Here is a 21074-nt window from a genome sequence, read left to right on the forward strand (position 1 = left end):
AACTTCTTAATTAAAAAGGTCCTGTTGGTCCTCTAAACCCAATATCTCAGTCTACTACACAATAAGCACTATAACTTTCAGTTACCACTTTCATAGTGGAGTATTGCTGACTGGCCAAGAGATATCTTTAACATTAAGGAAAATCTAGCCTAAGTTTTTCATATAAGCTCAAATGGCAATATTTCTATACAATGGACACATCATGCAAAGAAGCAATAGCAGCTATAGCTACTAAGTTCAGAAGTTGAGAACGAAAAATGGCTTCTTAATGCAACAATATCTTCTCCCCCTCCTTTAAAATCCTGGCTCCATAATTCACTTTGTAAATCTTCCTCCTCTCCTCCCACCCCCACCCCAGTCTTTATCCTGCCCTAGTGTGTGAAACTGTTTTAATTGGTTGGAGGTTTTTAAGTTTGGACCTATTTTAATAGTTTGACAGATGGACATTTTTTTGTTAAGGATAGTTGGCAAAAGGGAGAAAAAATTCAGGGTCCCAAACATTTCAAAATACCTCTTTAAAATAGTAATCATGTGTCATGTCTATTATCTTCTTATTTGTTTATTTGTGTATTTCTGCTTATTATTGTGGTAGATGTAATGAAGACTGAAAGATTCCTCAATGGTGCATTAATGAATAATATTTTTAGACTGTGGATAAAGATGCAGTCTTCTTCAAGTAAAGCTCACTTCCTGACAAGTATATAGATACCATCAGGTTGGTTTTTGCTAACAAAATGAATGTGGTCTGCTGTTTCCTGTAAGATTTGGTGGGTTTTTTTCAGCTTCATAGTCATTCTACCTGCATATATTTCCTGTGGTTTTCTCTCCAAATATTAATCTTGTTTAGCTTTTTCTAGATCATTGAGGTCAGTCAAGCTGATAACAACTTACAAACCAAAGTATTCTTTCCTGAAATGACTCTCACAGTTTCAGTAGAATATATGCACAGCAGAGTGTGTTCCTCTCCTATCAATTATGGGTTCATGTTCTCACTGCTCAACTATTTGAATTCCACAATAATGATTCCATTTGGGTGGGCAATCTGTAACATTCCAGCTCCATCTTTGCAAATCCAAGATCCACACATTTCATAGAAAATTTTCATGGATTTTTTTTTAAAAAAAATAGATTTGATTCCTAAAATCAGTGTATTAAGTCTGCAAACACCTCAAACACAACTTTCCCAAATGTGAAAAAAGTCTGGAAATTTCAGCTGTGCCTACTCTGTTTTGATATTAACACCGCTCTCCTGACCATAGTCCTGACCGCTCTCAGAGACTGCTTTTCTTTAAAAAGTATGACTCTTGACTGCAAATGGATTGTCTGTTTTATATCTATGGCAGACCCCAGAAAGAAATCAGAAGCTGAATGAAACACCTTCAGTTCTGATTCCAGACCATCTACTAATTCTCAGTTGCCAACATCCAGATAGTTCTTATTCCTAGTGACTACAAGTATAAGGTCAAAACTAGAAATATAAAACAAAATCTCCTACAACATGAACATCTAGATAAACAATCCCATTCTATGTTCTATCTATAGACAATCCTTTATGCCAAAATAAGCTTTTGAAGGGCCATACATTGGTACTCCTTTTCTAGTTCACTCCCTCTAAGTGTACTAGGGTTACAATTCCCAGCCAGCTTCTGGAAATTGTAGTCCCATACATTTGCTATATGATGAAAAACCACCTGGGTAAACAAGTCTAGCAAGCTGAATCGTGGCAATTCACCACAATTGCAGATTAGTGGGAGTGCTCTTGATTTCAGTACAAATAATATAATAGCTGGGGGAAACCAGCTTGAATTGAAGGTTTCAGCTGGCCTGTGATGTGTGAAAAACTACTGGTTCCAAGTGTCTCTAGTTGAAAGGTTTGTTTCAGCTGGCTGGCACAACTGTTCATTTTTAACAATGTATCTGGAAGCTGGCGCTTGACTATTAGCCAAAAGCACTAATGTGAATGCTGATGAGAAATGAAAGGAGAAAGTAGTCTTACAGCTGGATAAGTATCCCTCTAGGGTCATCTTACTAAAAGCTATGTACACATAGAGGGAAAGCTGAAAGTGAACCTATTGGCATAATTATTTGTTAAGTGGAATAGAACAGCTTGCATATAAAGTTTGGTCTGACTTTTCTTTTTAAAAATCAAGTTAGTGGTTATAGTATCTGGAACATGCTTAAGAATGTACAGTACACCGGTTTCTTCGGGATTGAAGATTTCATTTCAACTGCAATATACTGCCTCAGAAGTGGAGTAAAGACGCTGAGACATATTGTGGATTAAATAAGGGTCATTTTATTAAATTAGCGTAAATTTAAATAACGTAACTTTAAATACGTAAATTTAAATATTTAAATTCAACATAACTAAGGACCTGCAGAGGCCAAAACTAACGGGGCGGAAATTTCTACCAGAAACTTCCTTGGCAACATTGGGCAAAAGCTCCTTGCTGAACCAGGTGAAGGTAGCCACCTTCACCTGGATCCAAGCTATGCCCCTTCGTCGTGTGGGAGGAGTTCACCCTCCAATCCCCGTGGGAAATTGGATCCGGTTATTCCCATGGACATCCTCTCTCCAATCCCCGAAGTTGTTCCAACCTCTAGTTCCTGGAGAGAGGCGGTCCATCAGCCTTTAAAGGATGCCCAAAGGAGCATGTGCAGTCGCTTCTAATTGCCCATTTCCGCCCCTAACCTGCCAAACCCCAGTGACCAAAGGGAGGCCTATACTGACATCTAAGTGCGCCGCACCCCCTAACCAATCCAGTCCGTACTGTCAGTGTGGAATAGGTGAAAAAACGGCCGCCTCTAAAGGGGAGGCCGCAAAAAATTCCTATTCGGCCCCGAGGCGACCTCCTTAGGACACACTGTTAATAGCGGAGGGTGGGCGGGTGTTCGCTTCCAGCATGCTGCAGGTAAGGAGGTCCTGCTCGGATCGCCCTTAAATAGGGCGATCCAGGACCTCCCCTGTCTCCCAGGAAGCAGCACGCCGACCTGGCGCGCTGCCAAAAGCCGAACTTCCAGGTTCTCCGGAACCCGGAAGTTCGGGGCTCAATAGAGCCGCACACAGCGTCCCCCTTGCTCCGGGGGCAATTTCGGCCAGCGGTTTAAGCCGCCGGTCATGCATTACTGTTAAAATCTGTTATATATCATAGTCTCTATTTCTGGAGGCATCTGATTGTCTACAACTGAAGTAGCACATAGAAAAAAATGGTCATATAGTCTGTGCTTTGGTGTGTACAATGTATACAGAGTTGTTTTTTGTGAGATGGGTGGCTATACAAATTTAATTAATACATAAAGATATTTTAATGTGGAGTTTCATAGTTTTATAACTCTTGTTTTTATATTTATAGTTTTATTCAATTGTTGTATACCACCCAGAGCTTTTTTTGGTGAGAAGTTATACAAATTTCATTAGTGATAAATAAATAAAACTTCAGAAAATGCCGAAACAAAGAGCCTGCCTTCTTATTGGGGAAAATAATCCAGTGTTATATCCTTATTGATTTGTCCTTTATGTTAACACCTATTTTATTAGAAATAAAAACAAGGCTTAAAGGATGACTGTATTTAATGGCTCCAGCACACACTGGGTCCAAGGTGAGATGGTGTACATAGTGGAAGCCTGAGGATATATCAACTAAAGGAATGTGAACAAAGGACAGAGTAAATACAGTCAGACCGATTATTTATCCCCAAATCTGGCCCTCTGTAATCATGCTTGGAATTCCAGAATCAAAACTATGAGACTCAATTAATGCATGTTTTCCCAACCCAAAAGTTACTATCAAGGAAAAACAAGTGGGACTGGTATCAAGTGAATGTTCAAGGAATGGATGTATTTCTTTTTTGATGAAACTTCCATTCTGCAAGTTTCCTACCTTTCAAGGAGGTGTTCCTTTGGGTATTATTAAGGTCCCCAACTCCTTGGTCAAATGGAATTTAAAAATAACACAGCAAAATCACCATGGATGGTGATGGAATAAATTTCTCTCTTTGAGAAGGCACCTTAATTAGTCAATATGACATCACTTTGAAATATGTAGACTTCCTTCAGATTATGGGACTAGTGTAGATGTTTACTATTTCTACTGAGTACTTCCTTGTCTCTGACAGCTGATTCCTCTTTCTTGTTTCTTCTTTTAAAAATATCATATTTTTTTCTCTTTGAATCTGGGCTAACGACCAATGAGATGATTTTTTGCTTTGATGTATCTGCTGCTTTGTGACTTTTATTTTGTATAAACATTTTTGTGCCTCTCTTCATTTCAAAAATGAACAAGCTTATAATTAGACGAAAATACTAATAAAAGCCAGACAAGTTTAGAATATGTTATGTGTTGAATCTGGGAAGATTTAAAAAGTGATCTCATCACTCAAAAGGCATAATCTCTGGAATTAAATAAATCTTTTTCACAACTAAAAACCCCCACCACTTTTGGTGGTTTTTTTTTAAAAAAAATAGATTATTATAATTATAATTTTAAAGCATAATGAAAAAGAATAAAATTAATACAATAGAATTAAACAGATATAAGAAATAAAGGAAACAGTATAAGCAATAGAATAGGGATGGATACCAGGCAATTATGAAGAACCAACAATTTGAAGATATCATATTGCTAATATATTCTAGTACACCAATAACAACTTAGTGTACTGTAAGATATTTCATTCTCAACTTCTGGCTCAGAGATGTCTCCAGGGGTGGGCTGCTGCCTGGAGGGGGGGGGGACACAGTAGGGTACGAAAATGGAACTCCCCACAGACCACCCAATTTGCATTGAAAGATATTGAAAGAAAATGCAGGGCATCCTGTATAAGCCACTCCCATAGTGTGGTAGTAAAATTTGTGGTAGCCCTTCCCTGGATGTCTCTATAGAATTGTAAAGCTATCTGATTACACAATTAAAATAAATAGAAGAAACAATAAAAGCTTTAAATAATTATAGTATAAATAATGGATAGACCATATATCTGGTGTGCAGAACCCAAATTTGGGGTATGGCACAATTTCATGTAAACACTGTAGTCCAGAAGTGGTTTCCAAATATAATTAAATTATATGCCAGATTTATTTTGATTCTTTTTTGATAAGATATTGGTGTAATTTAATTTAAAAATACTTCAAATGGGGTTACAGTTTTGAACATTTCTTCCATTTCTGCAATGGATTTTTGTTAATGGTGATCTTTGCATCTTGTAGGGGGAAAAATTCAAATGTATATTTATATATTTGAGGCAAATGTAGTATTTTTTGCACTGAAATTTTCACTGTCTTGTGTCTACTTTATTAAAATTTTGTAGTCCTTTATTAATACATTTATTAACTTGATGGTGATGATGATGATGTTTTTATTTGTTTATATAAACATCACTAATATGAATACTTGAAATGGATACAAATAAAAGGAAAGATTATAACAGTGAAGGTAGGCATGCTGATGTACTTAGGCATGCCCCTTAAAGACCTCTTAGGAATGGGGTGAGTTTGACAGCAGGGTAAAGTTTTCGGGGTTCGGGGAAGAAACCACAGCATTAGGTAGTGCATTCCAGGCATTAACGACTCATTGACTTCTATGCCGCCCAATCCCATAGGACCAGTAATAGCCAGCCAAATTTTTTACTGCCACATGTGGGTATGGCTTATTTTGTGGTTGTGGCTTAATGGTCATGTGACTGGATAGGAGTGGCTTGCGGCCATGTGACCAGGTGGGAGTGGCTTGAACAATCATAATCATTAAAGTGAACTGTTAAGTCCTCGTCTTACAACCTTATCAGTGTCGCTCGCTGGGGTGACAATTTGCTTCATGTTTCCCGCGCTCTCCTTCCTGGGTCACACACACCCCGCCTCAAACTTGGTAGCTAGGCAAACGGGTGTTGCCAGAAGCATAAATGCTGCCAGCGTTGCTTCCACCCATGTCTTCTGGCAAATCTAGGACAGCACGGCCTTTACTGGGAATTCACTTCATTTGCTTGTTACCAGAAAAAGCCTATTTTAAAACAAAATTAAACTTGGCACTATGAGACATGTGTTTCAGACCAACAACAATGACAACAAAAACAGATGTAATAATGATTGTGGGTTTCAATGGAGTTCTTTGCATTTCTATGTCTAGTTGAGACTCTTAGTTCAAGTTCCTGGAAATTATGTGGTAAACAGATAAACTCTCTGCGAAGCAGATGGGCATTTAAGAACTTTGATAGATACATTAATTAATAGGACCAAACAAAAATCAAATACATTCTATAATTGGTCAAGGCTGGGTGTGCATTTTGGAGATTGTTGCTGAGACACTTGCTGCACAAATAAATGGAAACTACTAGCTGTTTACTATTTTCTATGTCAACTGAAATATTTCCAGCTGGGTTTATGCTTTACTCCATCCCAAGTGTCTTGTGGCATCACTGAGACTAACAAACTCATTATGGGATAAGCATTGATTAAAGTCCAATTCATAAGCTAGAAGAGTTAGCATGGGCCAAGTGAAGCAAAACACTTACTGGCAAAAGTGGCCAAACTGGCATGATTTATAAACATCACACTTTTGTATCCCTCTGCCAACAAGATTTGGCTGCTGTATGCACTTTATGAGCTTGGACGTATAATGTAAGAAGAAAGAAAATATCAAGTTTCGCTTGTTATTTTCTGCAGTATTTCAACTAGATGATATTCTCCAAAGTGCCTGAAGGCAGCAGAAGAACTAATCAAGGAGAGAATAAATCTAAAACTAAGGAGAAATTTTATGACAATCAGAACAATTAATCAGTGGAATGAGTTGTCTGTAGAAGTTGTGATTGCTCCAACACTGGAAGTTTTTTAGAAGAGATTGGACAGGCATTTCTCTGAAATGTTACAGGATCACCTGTTTGAATAGGGAGTTGAATTAGAAGACCCTTAAGGTTCATCTCAAATTTGTTATTCTGTTATTCTATTACAGCTAACTGGATGTTTGTTTGTTGTCTCAACTGAAAAAGTTAATATTAAACGGAGAAATTAAGTTAAAAAAATATGCTAATGTATCATAGTCTCTTTCCCATAGCTCTAAAAATGCCTCATGATTTTTGTTATATTTTTTGTTATCAAATAAAACCAGAGAAGTTACGTGTTTAGGAACAAAACTTGAAAGTCATTAATAGCACGCTAGATTGAAGCCTTTCTCTCTTCAACTATAAATTATAATACATCATGTATAAATCAGGAATCTAAATATCTGAAATCAAAAAAGATAACTCATCAACCAGAAAACAGTCACAACAACTCTTCCCCCAAAGTTAAAAGGAACAACTAAATCTTTACAGACATTTGAAAAGTCAAGAGGGAAGATACTGATCAAATAATTTGTGGAGAGGTGGGAGGGAGAAGTTGCAACTTGTGCAGCGTAACATAATTTCATAATTTCCCTTACTGACATTTTATTATTTATTTATCTATCTATCTATCTATCTATCTATCTATCTATCTATTTATTTATTTATTTATTTATTTATTTATTAGATTTGTATGCCGCCCCTCTCCGAAGACTCGGTGCAGCTCACAACAGTAATAAAAACAATATAGCAGTGGAACAAATCTAATATTAAAAAACATATAAAACCCTATCATTATTTTAAAATAGCCAAACAGCGCATTCATAGCAAACATAAAACAAAGTATAAAAGAGCCTGGGGGAAAGGTGTCTTAACTTCCCCATGCCTGGCGGTATAAGTGAGTCTTGAGTAGTTTACGAAAGACAGGGAGGCAGTTCTAATCTCCGGGGGGCAGTTCTAATCTCCGGGGGGAGTTGGTTCCAGAGGGCTGAGACTGCCACAGAGAATGCTCTTCCCCTGGGCCCCGCCAAACAACATTGTTTAGTCAACGGGACCCGGAGAAGGCCAACTCTGTGGGACCTTATCGGTCGCTGAGATTGATTTTACCAGAAGTGAGAGACAGCAATATACTGAAATCTTGGTATTGTCTTTAGAGAAACAAGACAATAACAAGGAAATCATAGATTATCAAACTAGTGTTTGCACAAACACTGGGACCTAAAAATAATTCATTTAATAAGTGGGTCCAATAAATCTCAATTAATTGCTCTATATACAGGTTATAATGAATTGCTCAACAGATAGGTCAGTTTGAATCACGTAACTAGGGAAAGCTGAAGTTCGAGCATGCCAAGAACCAATCACTATTGTAGAAGGGACAAATCATATTTAAGGAACATGCTTTCTTTTATTTAGATTATTCATAGCCAAATGCAGGGGTGGGCTGCTGCCCGGATGGGGGGGAAACACAGTGGGGTAGAAAAAATGGAGCTCCACCCCAGAGCACCCAATTTGCACTGAAAGATGCTGAAAGAAAATGCAGGGCGTCCTTCATAAGCCACGCCCACAGTGTGGTTGTAAAAATTTGGGTAGCCCTTGACTGACCAAATGTCATATGAACAACATTCAATAGAAAGCATTTATTGTTTATTTCTCATTATCCTAATGTAATGGCTGTTGGCTGAAATACAAAAAAAAACTTGACATAGGACATCTTGTTTCAGATATATGCTTACATTTTTAAAATGTGCTTCTGAAAGTCAGATATAGATTATATAGATACTGTATATACATATATATTATTTTATTATTTTATTTTATTATTTATTTGTCAAAACATGTACAAGATAATATGTATGGTATAAACAGAAACAAAAGCAAGTAGGTATAGATAAATTTGGACAGTAAGACAGTAGGAAAGGGATACAGTAGCTTGTATAAACATAACTAAAAAAAAATAATGATAAGATAGTAGGACAGGGACGGTAGGCACAGGGGTGCTCTTATGCACGCCCCTTACAGACTCCTTAGAAATGGGGAGAGGTCAACTGTAGACAGTCTAAGGTTAATGTTTTTAGGGTTTGGGGAAGAAACCATAGAGTCAGGTAGTGCATTCCAGGCATTGATCACTCTATTGCTGATGTAGTATTTTCTGTAGTCGAGTTTGGAGCAGTTTACTTTTAGTTTGAATCTATTATGTGCTTGTGTATTGTTTCAGTTGAAGGTGAAGTAGTCATTAACAGGAAGGACATTTTGATATATGATTTTATGAACTACATTTAGATCAGATTGGACGCAACATAGATGTAAATTGTCTAATACCAGTACTGTATTTCAAGTCTGGTAGAATAATGTATATTGTTGCGAGCGGAGGAGTGAAGGACTCTTTTTGTGAAATATTTTTGGACTCTCTTGATTAAATTAATGTCTGATATGCAGCGCAAGTTCCACACAGGTGAGCTGTATTCCAGAATTGCTCTAACACTAAGCTCTGGTTAGCAGTGTAATATTGCCAGAAAAGACATTATGTAAGATTAGATTAACAACTCTTAGTACAGTGGTTCTCAACCTTTCTAATGCCACAACCCCTTAATACAGTTCCTCATGTTGTGGTGACCCCCCAATCATAAGTCTAACACCAGTTCTCCCAACAGAGCTTTAAGTTGTTTGGCCCCACTGTCTTAGTGCCTTTTTGGCAATGTTGTTACAGTGGGCTCTAGGATTTAGGTCATTGGATATGAGTACTCCAAGATCTTTGACAGATTGAGGGTTCGTTTCCTCCAGGTTTGTATTTTTTATTCTGATTCTTTTTGCCAATGTGTAAGACACAACATTTGTTGGTTGCCAGTTGTTTGACCATTCTGCTACATGATCAAGGTCTTTTTGAAGAGTAGCAGCATTCTCGGTGGTGTTAAATAGTTTAACATCATCAGCAAAGAGAATGCAGTTGCTTATAATATGATCACAGAGATTGTTTATGTAGAGTGTTGGTCCTAAAACATTGCCTTGAGGGACACTACTGTTGACTGGAGCAGGAATTGATATGGCACTACCTATTTGGACCATTTGTTTATAACTACAGCCTTAAAAAGTTGGAGGCCTTCACATAGAGCGATGATACTACCTAAACATAAGCAACTGATATGGTTTTTGTTATGTCTGGAATGTTCTGTTGTCTGGCAGATGTAAAAAAAGGTGCAGTTGTTAAGCAGAATGCATTGTATTCAATTGGAGTTGTTTAGCTTGTACCTAGTGGCTTCCGCGGCTTGGCGCCAAAATTGTATCGCTGTCAAGCGGCTCCTGTTGCCGGGCTGGAAAGTATAAATAGAGAAAGCTACTGTGTTACGTGCTCTTCTCTAACTCGTGTACGAGCTGTCACTGTAACCGCGTACAGTATAGTTAGATTCCTACACAAAATAAAGAATACAAAATAGCTACCGAGTAAGAGTCATTTTAGTTTTGTTATGATGATGCAATGTAAAGTATATCACATCTCTGGGCAACAGATGTGTTACCATTGCAACCTGCTGGTATTTTAGGTGGCAATTCTAACCCTGTTAATATTTCCACTTGATATATAACCTGAATGGAATCAGATAAAAATCAGATAAAGAATTCTGTGAATAGAATCAAAGGAAGTATTTCTCAATTTGAGAGGATTTTGGCATGAAGATGTTCACAGGGTTTGACACTAGCAAAGTTCCTCTTGCCTTCTAGGTGCTCACTAAGAAAGAATTTTTCAAAATGACCATCAGAGCAATAGTATTTCTTATAGTATTATTAACATGCTCTGATTCTAAGGAGTTCTACTCCCCCTCCCCACCTGAAAATAAATCTGCTTCAAATGCAAAACACAAGCACAGCAGAAGAGTTTTACCTTCACTTTTACTTTCACAACAGCAAGCAGCTTTACTACAGAACAATTGAGCTAAGCCATGGCCAACCTCCTTCCTATCTCATTTTTACTTACACAGCAAATACTGTTTGAGTTTCCAAATACCCCTCAATTCTCTCACACACTGACAAGACACTAGCCAGATGAATACCAATGGATGCTTGAAGGCAGAGGCAGATCCCCCTCCCCTTTATTTTCCTCAGTTCCGACAAATCTGTTCCTTCTACTGTACCACCAGTTAAAGAGAAAAAAGGCAAAAAGTGCAGAAAAAGATTTACAGATCTTTGGTGAAGATCTGTAGGTCATGCGATTAGGAAAACACAAGTAAAGGAAGCTGCACACAAGTATCATCAAACTCACCCCTAAGTCAGTAGACAGGCTGTAAACACATGCTCTGATGCTAATTAGCAATTTTTGCTGCTTTTTTGCTTACGTGCATGCATAAAAAAGTGGCGATAATCGCCCAAATCTTTCTTTTGTGAGGAGCAAGATTTGGGCGATTTTTACTTATTTTTTTGCTTTCAAGCAAGCACAGAAGCAAAAAAGGGGGGGAAATCGCCAGTATCTCACCGGTTGTGTGCGTGCCGACCTACTGAAGCCAACCTACCTGGGCATAGTCAACCTACCAGAACCACACAGCTGGACCCACCCCTACTTATTTCCATTGATTTCTATTAACCTCTAAGTTAATCTTGCGGTGCTAAATATCAACAATAAATATTCAAATTTTTTGAACAATGGGTGGTTTGCAAAATACTATTTTTAATCCTAATTCCATAGTTTTCCCTCACTATTATACATTATGTTTATTCTTTTCATTCCTTAACACCAATCTAATTTCAGTTTCCTTCTCTACCTTACATAACTGTTATGATCTAAGACCAGAATTTATTTGTCTTTGTATTATATTCATTGAAAAACGTATAGTAATAGCTATGTGTAAAAAAATGGCTTCGAATGGATACTTTGGAGTACTTTTGGCAAAATAAACATTTGCTGAAAACAAATTTGTAACAAGATTAGTTGAGGCCCTCAGTAAAATTATATAATTGAAATTGCTTTTGGACCTTAGAGACCATATTCCAAATTTCTAACTGATTAATTTGTATGAAGTTAAGACAACAGCAACCTAGCTGATTATTGGCCAGTTCAACATGACCAACCCAACTAATTAGAATGTTTCGATCTTAGAATTCAGGCATTTGAAGACTCTTAAAGTACAGAAGCATCATACTGACATATTTAAACCTATGATTTTCTCAGTTATAACATCCTGTCTGGCTAAGAAAACTAATAATCAGAAAGGATAAACTCAGAAAAACATTTGATTTGTATCACTGGGGAGAAATGTTGAAAATGCCTCAAACCACAAGAATAAATAATTCAGTACACCACATGAAGTAAAATCAGACAGGTCTCTGAAAACATCAAAATTAAACTAGAGCTCAGACATTTTGGATTTTAAAAAAATGCAGTGGGGGAATGCAATGCACTTCCCCACTGTTTCTGATTCCTATAATACAATTATTGCATTGATACCTGCCCCCCAACTTTAAATAAAATTAATCAATGCCAGAAATTTGGTGATATTTTGGTGAATAAGATGGATGGAACATTCTTCTGACAGGAAAAAAAAAGACACATATCACATGAGTTAGAAAGAATGGAGGCAGCACACTGCAGATTCTGGATTTTGATGTTCATTAGAGCTACTATAATGACTTGAACAAATTGGTTAAAAGAGAAATTGATTTTATTTATTTATTAATTTTTTTGAATAAAAAAGCAAAAATCATATTTCATTTAATTCAGCAGATGTTCATTTCTCAAAGTGAGACTGATTTCATTTTACAAATATTGGTTTATCAAACAGCAGTTGATTGAATTATTACCAAAATAGTTTATGGAAAAGAAATATTATTTCATTCCACAAACACAGGTTTATTAAAAATAGATTTTCCTTCAACAGGTCCAAACCAAGATAAACCAATAATCTAATCTTTGCAACAACAACCCAAAAAAATTACTACTGCTACTACTAGAGTGGTACCTCTACCTATGAATCCCTCTACTTACGAACGTTTCTAGATAAGAACTGGGTGTTCAAGATTTTTTTGCCTCTTCTCAAGAACCATTTTCCACTTACAAACCCGAGCCTCTGAAACTGTAACCAGAAAAGGCAGAGAGTAGCCTCCGTGGGGCCTCTCTAGGAATCTCCTGGGAGGAAACAGGGCCACCACCCTCCCTGTGGTTTCCCCAATCACACGCAATATTTGCTTTTACTCTGATTCCTGTGGGAAAAGTTGCTTCTTCTTACATACTTTTCTACTTAAGAACCTGGTCAGGTAATGAATTAATTTTGTAAGTAGAGGCACCACTGTAACACGTTAAAGTAGAAATGAGAAAAATAGGTTTGTCCTGTTGCTTGTCCTAAGTATTTAATATTCAAAGGTAGGCTGGTTCAAAATATTAAGATTTATTTTAATAGTTAGAAAAGTCAGTTGATATTTTGGATGGATCAAGATCAAGAGATATCTAGAAAGTGCTTCTCAAAATAAATTCCTGGATAAAATTGACTCTTGGTTTCATCCATCAGAAAATTCTGCTTTTACACTACTTAAATTTTTTGTTTGTTTCTATTTTTATCTCCATCAAAATGTGGTAATGATAAAAGCTGAAAAAAATTCTTATTGTAAAATTTATTCTTCAAGGAAGATGGATGAACATTTGAATGACTTTTTTCCACTTGGAAAGGTATAATACGTAAGTCTGTTAGTAGCATTGGGAACAGCTACTTAAAGTCTGCTAGAGCATTTAATGATATCTGTTTGTTTGTTTGTTTGTTTGTTTGTTTGTTTGTTTGTTTGTTTGTTTGTTTGTTTGTTTGAGTTGAGAGGGACCTTTCAGGTCAAAAGCTTTACTGAAGTCCAAGTATATTAGGTCTACAGCATTGCATTGGTCTACTGATTTGGTTATGGTGTTGAAAAAGGGTATGAGATTGGTTTGGCATGTTTTATTTCTGACCAACCCATGTTGGCTGTTGGTTATTATCTTGTTTGTTTCAAGATAGTGGCAAATAATGCATGTGATTGGGAAAAACACAGGGAGTATGGAGGCCCTGTTTCCTCCCAGGAGATTCCTAGAGAGGCCCCATGGAGGCTTCTCCCTGCCTTTTCTGGCCCTGTTTCCTCCCAGGAGATTCCTAGAGAGGCCCCATGGAGGCTTCTCCCTGCCTTTTCTGGCCCTGTTTCTTCCCAGGAGATTCCTAGAGAGGCCCCATGGAGGCTTCTCCCTGCCTTTTCCAGTCCTATTTCCTCCCAGGAGATTCCTAGAGAGGCCCCACAGAGGCTTCTCCCTGCCTTTTCTGGCCCTGTTTCCTCCCAGGAGATTCCTAGAGAGGCCCCACAGAGGCTTCTCCCTGCCTTTTCTGGCCCTGTTTCTTCCCAGGAGATTCCTAGAGAGGCCCCATGGAGGCTTCTCCCTGCCTTTTCCAGTCCTATTTCCTCCCAGGAGATTCCTAGAGAGGCCCCACAGAGGCTTCTCCCTGCCTTTTCTGGCCCTGTTTCCTCCCAGGAGATTCCTAGAGAGGCCCCACAGAGGCTTCTCCCTGCCTTTTCTGGCCCTGTTTCCTCCCAGGAGATTCCTAGAGAAGCCACACAGAGACTTCTGCTTTTCCAATTACAGTTTCGGAGGCTCGAGTTTGTAAGTGGAAAATGGTTCTTGAGAAGAGGCAAAAAAATCTTGAACACCTGGTTCTTATCTAGAAAAGTCCGTAAGTAAAGGGGTTCTTAGGTAGAGGTACCACTGTAATGCATTTTTTAAAATACAATGGTTTTGTGCAAAATGACTAAGAAGCTGCAAATGCCGCAAATGCTCAAAAACATAGCATAAAAGTGATAGCTATCTTTTTTTATATTTTTTTGTAGCTTCCAGTTAACAAAACAAATTTCATTCTAAATTGCTGGGATTCTGCATTTAGGTAGGAAAAGCAGATGCACAATTATAGGATTAGTGAATTCCTGGCTTTATGGCTATATATGTAAAAAAGCCACTAAGTGTCTTCATGGACCATAAGCAAACCACGAGTTAGAAATGGGACGGCAATTAAATTCCCTGCAAGCTGCTAAGAGTCTTTCTGGTTATATCAAGATAGCAATGTGTTTTATAAATAAATAAAAGTTGCAAAAATGGGCAAAAGACAATTCTAACATAAAGAGGTTCTGAGTTTAGGAGAGGAGGAGTCTTTTTCAAAACCTAAGACATGAGAAACCAATGGGCATTTTAGCCTTTTCTCTACAAGAAAAGGGATTAATAATTCACAGAGATCCATACATTAATGTACTCACTAATAAACAAAGTTGTGGATGCTTCAACACGGGGGGGTTTTAAGAAGAGACCGGACAACCATTTGTCTGAAATATATAGAATTTTCTGCCTGATCAGGGGGTTGGACTAGAACATCTCCAAGGTCTCTTCCAACTCTGTTATTGTTATTCTGAAGGCTGGAGCATATCTAATTTAATTCCCAATATTCTGTAATTTTCTTTTTCTTGGCATTAAGTCTGATTAATGGGACCTTATGCTTGACTCTCATTTACTTGGTTATAGGCTGCTATTAAGGATTGAAGCATCTAATTCTGGCAGTAAAAGTATTCTATCCAGATTGCAAGTAGCAATAGTATCCCTTTACTTGCTTTGTTCAACTGTCACCTGAACTACTCTTTCAGCCATCATTTAAGGATCCTGTATTTTTTTAAAAGCAGTATAAGATTGACAAAGATGATAAGACACTGGGAGACCAAGTGACACAAAGGAATTGGATACATTTATCTTAAAGAAGACAATGAAGAATTGCACTGGCTTCTAAAATCAGAAAAATCAGAATCAGCAGGTTCAAATTAAAAGGAATTGTTCTGATCTCTCCTCTTCTGCACCTTGACAGCTGAAAGGCTATCTGCTCTTGCAGGAATCTCCTACACCTAGAAAAAACATCCACAACTACCATAAAGGCTTCTCTACGCATTTCCATCAAAACCATTTTATATATACAAGAAAGGGAGGGGGTTTCAATGGCCTCTGCAACATTTGTAGAATTCTTAATCCAAGAATTACACTAGAAATTCTTCTGGTGTTGGTTCCCTTTTTTAAGGCAATGTTGAAACCATTCCAGGAGGAAGGGATACCTTCAACTCAGTGGCAGTACTGATAACTGCCTGCAGTTGCCATTGCCTTCTTCACAGGGATGAGAGTATATGACTGGCTCAAGATCCCCCCTGTTCTATCCCGGGCCTACGCAGCTTGAAAAAAAAGGAGGAATCCATGCATTCATATTTCAAATCAGTCTTTTTATAAATAAAGTCTCATTTTTACAAGCTAAGGTCATGCATGTGAGATAATCTTGGCAGTTTCTCAGTGAGCGTAATTAAGATATAACAGTTCCACGGCTAGGCTGCTGCCAAAGATCAAAGCTGTCCACATTCCTTCATGAGATAAGGATTCTCCAGTTTCACAGACTAACTGTTACAAATTCCCAGCATCTCAGCAGACAAGGCACTTTTTCTCAAAGGATTTGTGCAGGAAAATCACCTGGCTGAGACATCAAATATCATCCGATTCCATTGCAAAATGTTGTAATTCCACCCTGATTACCCATACTCCACCCTAAATACCTATAGGAAGTGGTCAACAATTCCCTAGAGTTAACAAACTACAGACTACTTCCTTTTTCCTTACAAGTATTCTTGTCTTTTTCTTAATCTTCTAAAGTGGGCATCTAGCAAAGTTTCCAGATATTCCTCATGCTCCTCTAAGTCAGACTCTACTATCATTGGCATATCTTCCACCTCTGGTGGTCCTCCAGTTCACCCAGGTCTATTTCTCCTTCACTCTCACTCTCTGCATCAGCTGGCAACACCACTGGCCCAGGGTACCAAGATGGGCCTGGCTCACCCTCCTTAGAATCTATCATTACCAGAGTTGGACAAGGAGCACTCACAATAACCCCCAGCTGACAGATTCCGTTTCTAGCCTGGTGCCTTAACCATTGCATCAGATTTATCACCCCTCTGTTTGATATTATAAAAGTTTCAGATATTGACATTTCATTTTGTTCTCTTTATCCTGGTGTTAAATGCACACTGTATTTTACGTTTACGAGAGAGGGGCGGAATACAAATCTAATTAACAACAACAACAACAACAACAACAACAACAACAACAACAACAATAATAATAATAATAATAATAATAATAATAATAATAATAATAATAATAATAATAATAATAATAATAGATTGAAGGCAAAGTGGATAAAGAAAAGACCTGGTCATGGCTTACAAGTGGAACACTCAAAAAGGAGACAAAAGGACTAATACTGGCGGCACAAGAACAGGCCATTAGAACAAATGCTGTCAAAGACAGAACTGAAAAATCAACAGACGATCCAAAGTGCAGACTCTGTAAAGAAACAGATGAAACAATCGATCACATACTCAGCTGCTGCAAAAAGATCGCACAGACTGACTATAAGCATAGACATGATGCTGTGGCACAGATGATCCACTGGAACTTGTACCAGAACTACCATTTACCAATAGCAAAGAACTGGTGGGATCATAAGTCCAAAAAAGTGGTCGAAAATGAGCAAGCAAAACTACTGTGGGACTTCCGACTTCAGACTGACTGAATTCTGAAGCATAACACACCAGACATTGTGATCGTGGAGAAAAAGAAAGTATGGATCATCGACATCGCAATCCCAGGAGACAGCAGAATTGAGGAGAAACAGCTAGAGAAATTAGTGAAATACGAAGATCTAAAAATCGAGCTGCAACGACTCTGGCATAAGCCAGTGAAAGTGGTCCTAGTGGTACTTGGCATGCTGGGTGCAGTACCAAAGGATCTCAGTGGACATTTGAAAACCATTGGAATTGACAAAATCTCCATCTGTCAATTGCAAAAGGCCGCTTTACTGGGATCGGCAAACATAATTCGCTGCTACATCACCCAGTCCTAGGTGCTTGGGGAGCACCCGACTGGTGATGAAATACAAAATCCAGCATAGTGATCTCGTTTGCTGTGTTGTACTGACATAATAATAATAATAATAATAATAATAATAATAATAATAATAATAATAATAATGTGGGTTGTCTGAATTTTCTTTTTCAATTGCTTTTTAATCAAAAAGACAAAGTACATTTCAAGAAGTGAGGAAAAAAACTGTGCCTAGTTACTCTTCTCCAACTTCACAGCAATCTTTGTCAGTCCTTTTGTATCTAAGACTCAGTTCTTACACTAGCATAATAGAGACGGGATGAGAGAAACAGCTGTTCTTTGAACAAAAATACGAAGAAAATATAAAGAGTTCTACAAACTATAGCAGCACTGGTGATCCTATGACACGCGTGCCACAGGTGGCACACGGAGCCATATCTGAGGGCATGTGAGAGTTGCCCTATGTCAGCTCCAGCGTGCATGTGTGTCTGGGCAAATTGATTTTTGACCTTCCGGAGGGCTGTGGGAGTAGTTTTCACCTTCCCCAGGCTTCAGGAAATGCTCCAGAGCATGTGAATGGTGAAAAACAGACCCAACAGGCCTACAGGATGTTCAGAAATATTGAGTCATTTTTCACCCTCACACCCCATGTTTCAGGAAAGCCTCCTGAAGCCTGGAGAGGGCGAAAAACAGCCCAACTGGCCTACCAGAAGTTCATTTTCTGATGCCAGGGAAGAGTGAAAAACACCCCAAAAGGGCTACTGGAAATCCAGAGGCATCAGTGAGCCCTGTGTACATGCGTGGGGTGGGGAGGAGCATGGTGGGCTGTGTACACATGCACAGGGAGAGCACTGCATAATGGGTGCGCGCACACGTGCACATGCTCTTGCACACATACGCACACTTTTGGTACCCAAGCAAAAAAAGATTCGCCATCACTGAACTATAGGTTTCCAGGATAATATCAATTTCAACTGAGAGATACATTTTGTGCAAAAGTGAAAGACCCAGGAGCTGCCTAAAATTCTGGTTTTAATGGCAAAATGTTGTTATGCCACAACTCAGTGATTATGTTTCCGGGCTTCCAAGTTCCAAATGTCTGCAATGTGTCCTGATTGCATCAGGATTTAAAAATTAATAAGAAAGCTGCTGAGTTATCATCAGAGCTTTGGCTAGCGGTTTTGACTGCCTATATTTTCACCTGTTGTAGAGTGTTGAAACTGAAAAACTGGTATTCAGGAGTGGGTTGGATTTAAAATAGTAGATGAGCACTCTGTGTGACTATTGGTTGTATTTGCTGCTTACAAGACCCAGGTGTGTGTCCTAAGTTGTAATTATCCTTGCTTTTAATTTTTGCCCTCCAGGGAAATGATCGTATAAGCAACAGTTTAACCCTTTCTTATCACAAAGGGCTTTTTTTAACAATAAAGACAAAGATGGATATCCGATTAGATTTCCCCCTGTTTTTGCTTTTTTCCATATTCTCTACCCCCACCAGTCCTGGCTCCTTTCTTCCAGCGACAAGGAGGCAAAGAGAGCAGAGCTTCAATCAGATGGAAACGTCTTTACTATGTTCATTGCACATGTAAAGCCGGATGGGATTTCCCCTTAGGTTGTCAAATGTCAGCATCTGCTATGACACAGTTCACTGTGTTTGTTTGCTCTATAAATCATCTAGTTATGAAGATTGCAAGTAATTCAGTGTGCATTTCATCATTTCCTGCAAATAGTTAACCATGTGTTCCTTTTTTGATTCTTGGGTAGCCTTTTGTGCTGCGGGTAACACATGAACTCAGACACTAGGTAAGATGTGCATTCACTTCCAGGCTAAAATTGTTTTTTAGTTCTTGCTCTGCATTTGTGTTTCAGATATTTCTCATCTGTGACCATGACTTTATCAATTGACTCAGCTACATACAGTCGACAATGGCCAAAAGAAGAAAGTTCACAGTTGGAATCAACACCTCTCTTATCTTCTGACAAACCAAGGCAGAACCAGAAACACAACTGGGACAGATGCAGGGTTGTCTTTCCTAATAATGCTAGATTTCAAGAGGAGTTGAAAAGAGTTCTGAAGATGTATTGCAAAAATGGGATACGAACCACAAAATATACTTTGCTGACCTTTTTACCCCAAAATCTCTTTGAACAATTCCACAGGTATGAAAATGCACTACCACCAAAAGAAAACCACAATGATGGATATTTTTATATTTGTTTTCAGTAAATGGAAGACAAGTATTTTTTTAAAAGAATCATACAAAAAAGCACATAATGCCTTTAGAGAGGTAAGAATCAGACATTGTTGCAGATTTCAAATTCCTCCTTTAGATTATCATCAGAGGTTTTCCATTATATAAATCTGGAACAGGCAACACACCATTAGCACACACAATGTTATACATCAGTTTTCACAACCTCGACAAGTTTAAAAGATGTGGACTTCATTTCCCAGTATTCCTCAATCAGCATGCTAAGATATAGAAACCCTGGTGTATATGATCTTTCTACATAGCACCAAAATTACAATAAAATAAAATTGTTTCTTTATTTTAAAATGACCAAAATATTATGAGATTTTAATTGACAATGCCAAAACCTTTGAAGATTTAAGCTAGATTTTGCCTATTCATAGTATCTCTATTTCAGATCTGATTGGCATCAAACTCTAAATTAAAAGTGAGAATGAGTTAGGCTAAAACATATGAAGAACGGCTTCAAGAATTGGGTGTGTCTAGTTTAATGGAAAGAAGAACTAGTGGTGACATCACAGCAGTGTTCCAATATCATAGGGGTTGCCGCAAAGAAGGTGGAGTCAAACTAAAAGAACCTAAGGACAGGACAAGAAGCAATAGATGGAAACCTATCAAAGAAAAAAACAACCTAGGTAAAGGAGAAAATTCCTAACAGCTAGAGCAATTAATTAGTAGAATAAGTTGCCTCCAGAAATTGTGGGAGCTCCATCACTGAAAATTTTTAAGAGGAGAAAGGACAGCCATTTGTCTGACATGGTTTAGGGCTTCCTGCTTGAGCAGGGGATTGGACTAGAAGAGCTCTAGGGTTTCTTCCAATTCTGTTATTCTGTTCTATTCAGTGTATTAGGGTGGAATCTAATGCTTCTTTTTGGCACCATCTGTGGATGTGTGTGTGAAATTCACCCACTCTCCCCTCCATGAACACACACGCTCTACATTTTGTTTAAAGAAAACCAGAAGCACCTTCATATCTCATGGGGAAGACTATAGATTAGATTAGATTAGATTTATTGGATTTATATGCCGCCCCTCTCCGTAGACTCGGGGCGGATCACAACAATGGTAAAAAACAATACATAGTAACAAATCTAATATTTAGCAATCTAAATTACAGTTTT

General features: G+C 38.1%; 1 protein-coding gene across 1 annotated transcript in view; it reads left to right on the forward strand.

Moving 5' to 3' along the window:
* ATP10B (ATPase phospholipid transporting 10B (putative)) overlaps window positions 1–21074 on the forward strand; it is a 120994-nt gene that overhangs the window by 13992 nt on the left and 85928 nt on the right. Inside the window, 1 exon segment of the mRNA XM_070739482.1 lies at window positions 19571–19861. Within this exon segment, the coding sequence (XP_070595583.1) occupies window positions 19590–19861 (272 nt within the window). The 5' untranslated portion in view covers window positions 19571–19589.

This window comes from Erythrolamprus reginae, chromosome 2, assembly GCF_031021105.1.
Source record: "Erythrolamprus reginae isolate rEryReg1 chromosome 2, rEryReg1.hap1, whole genome shotgun sequence".
Classification (NCBI taxonomy): Eukaryota; Metazoa; Chordata; class Lepidosauria; order Squamata; family Dipsadidae; genus Erythrolamprus; species Erythrolamprus reginae.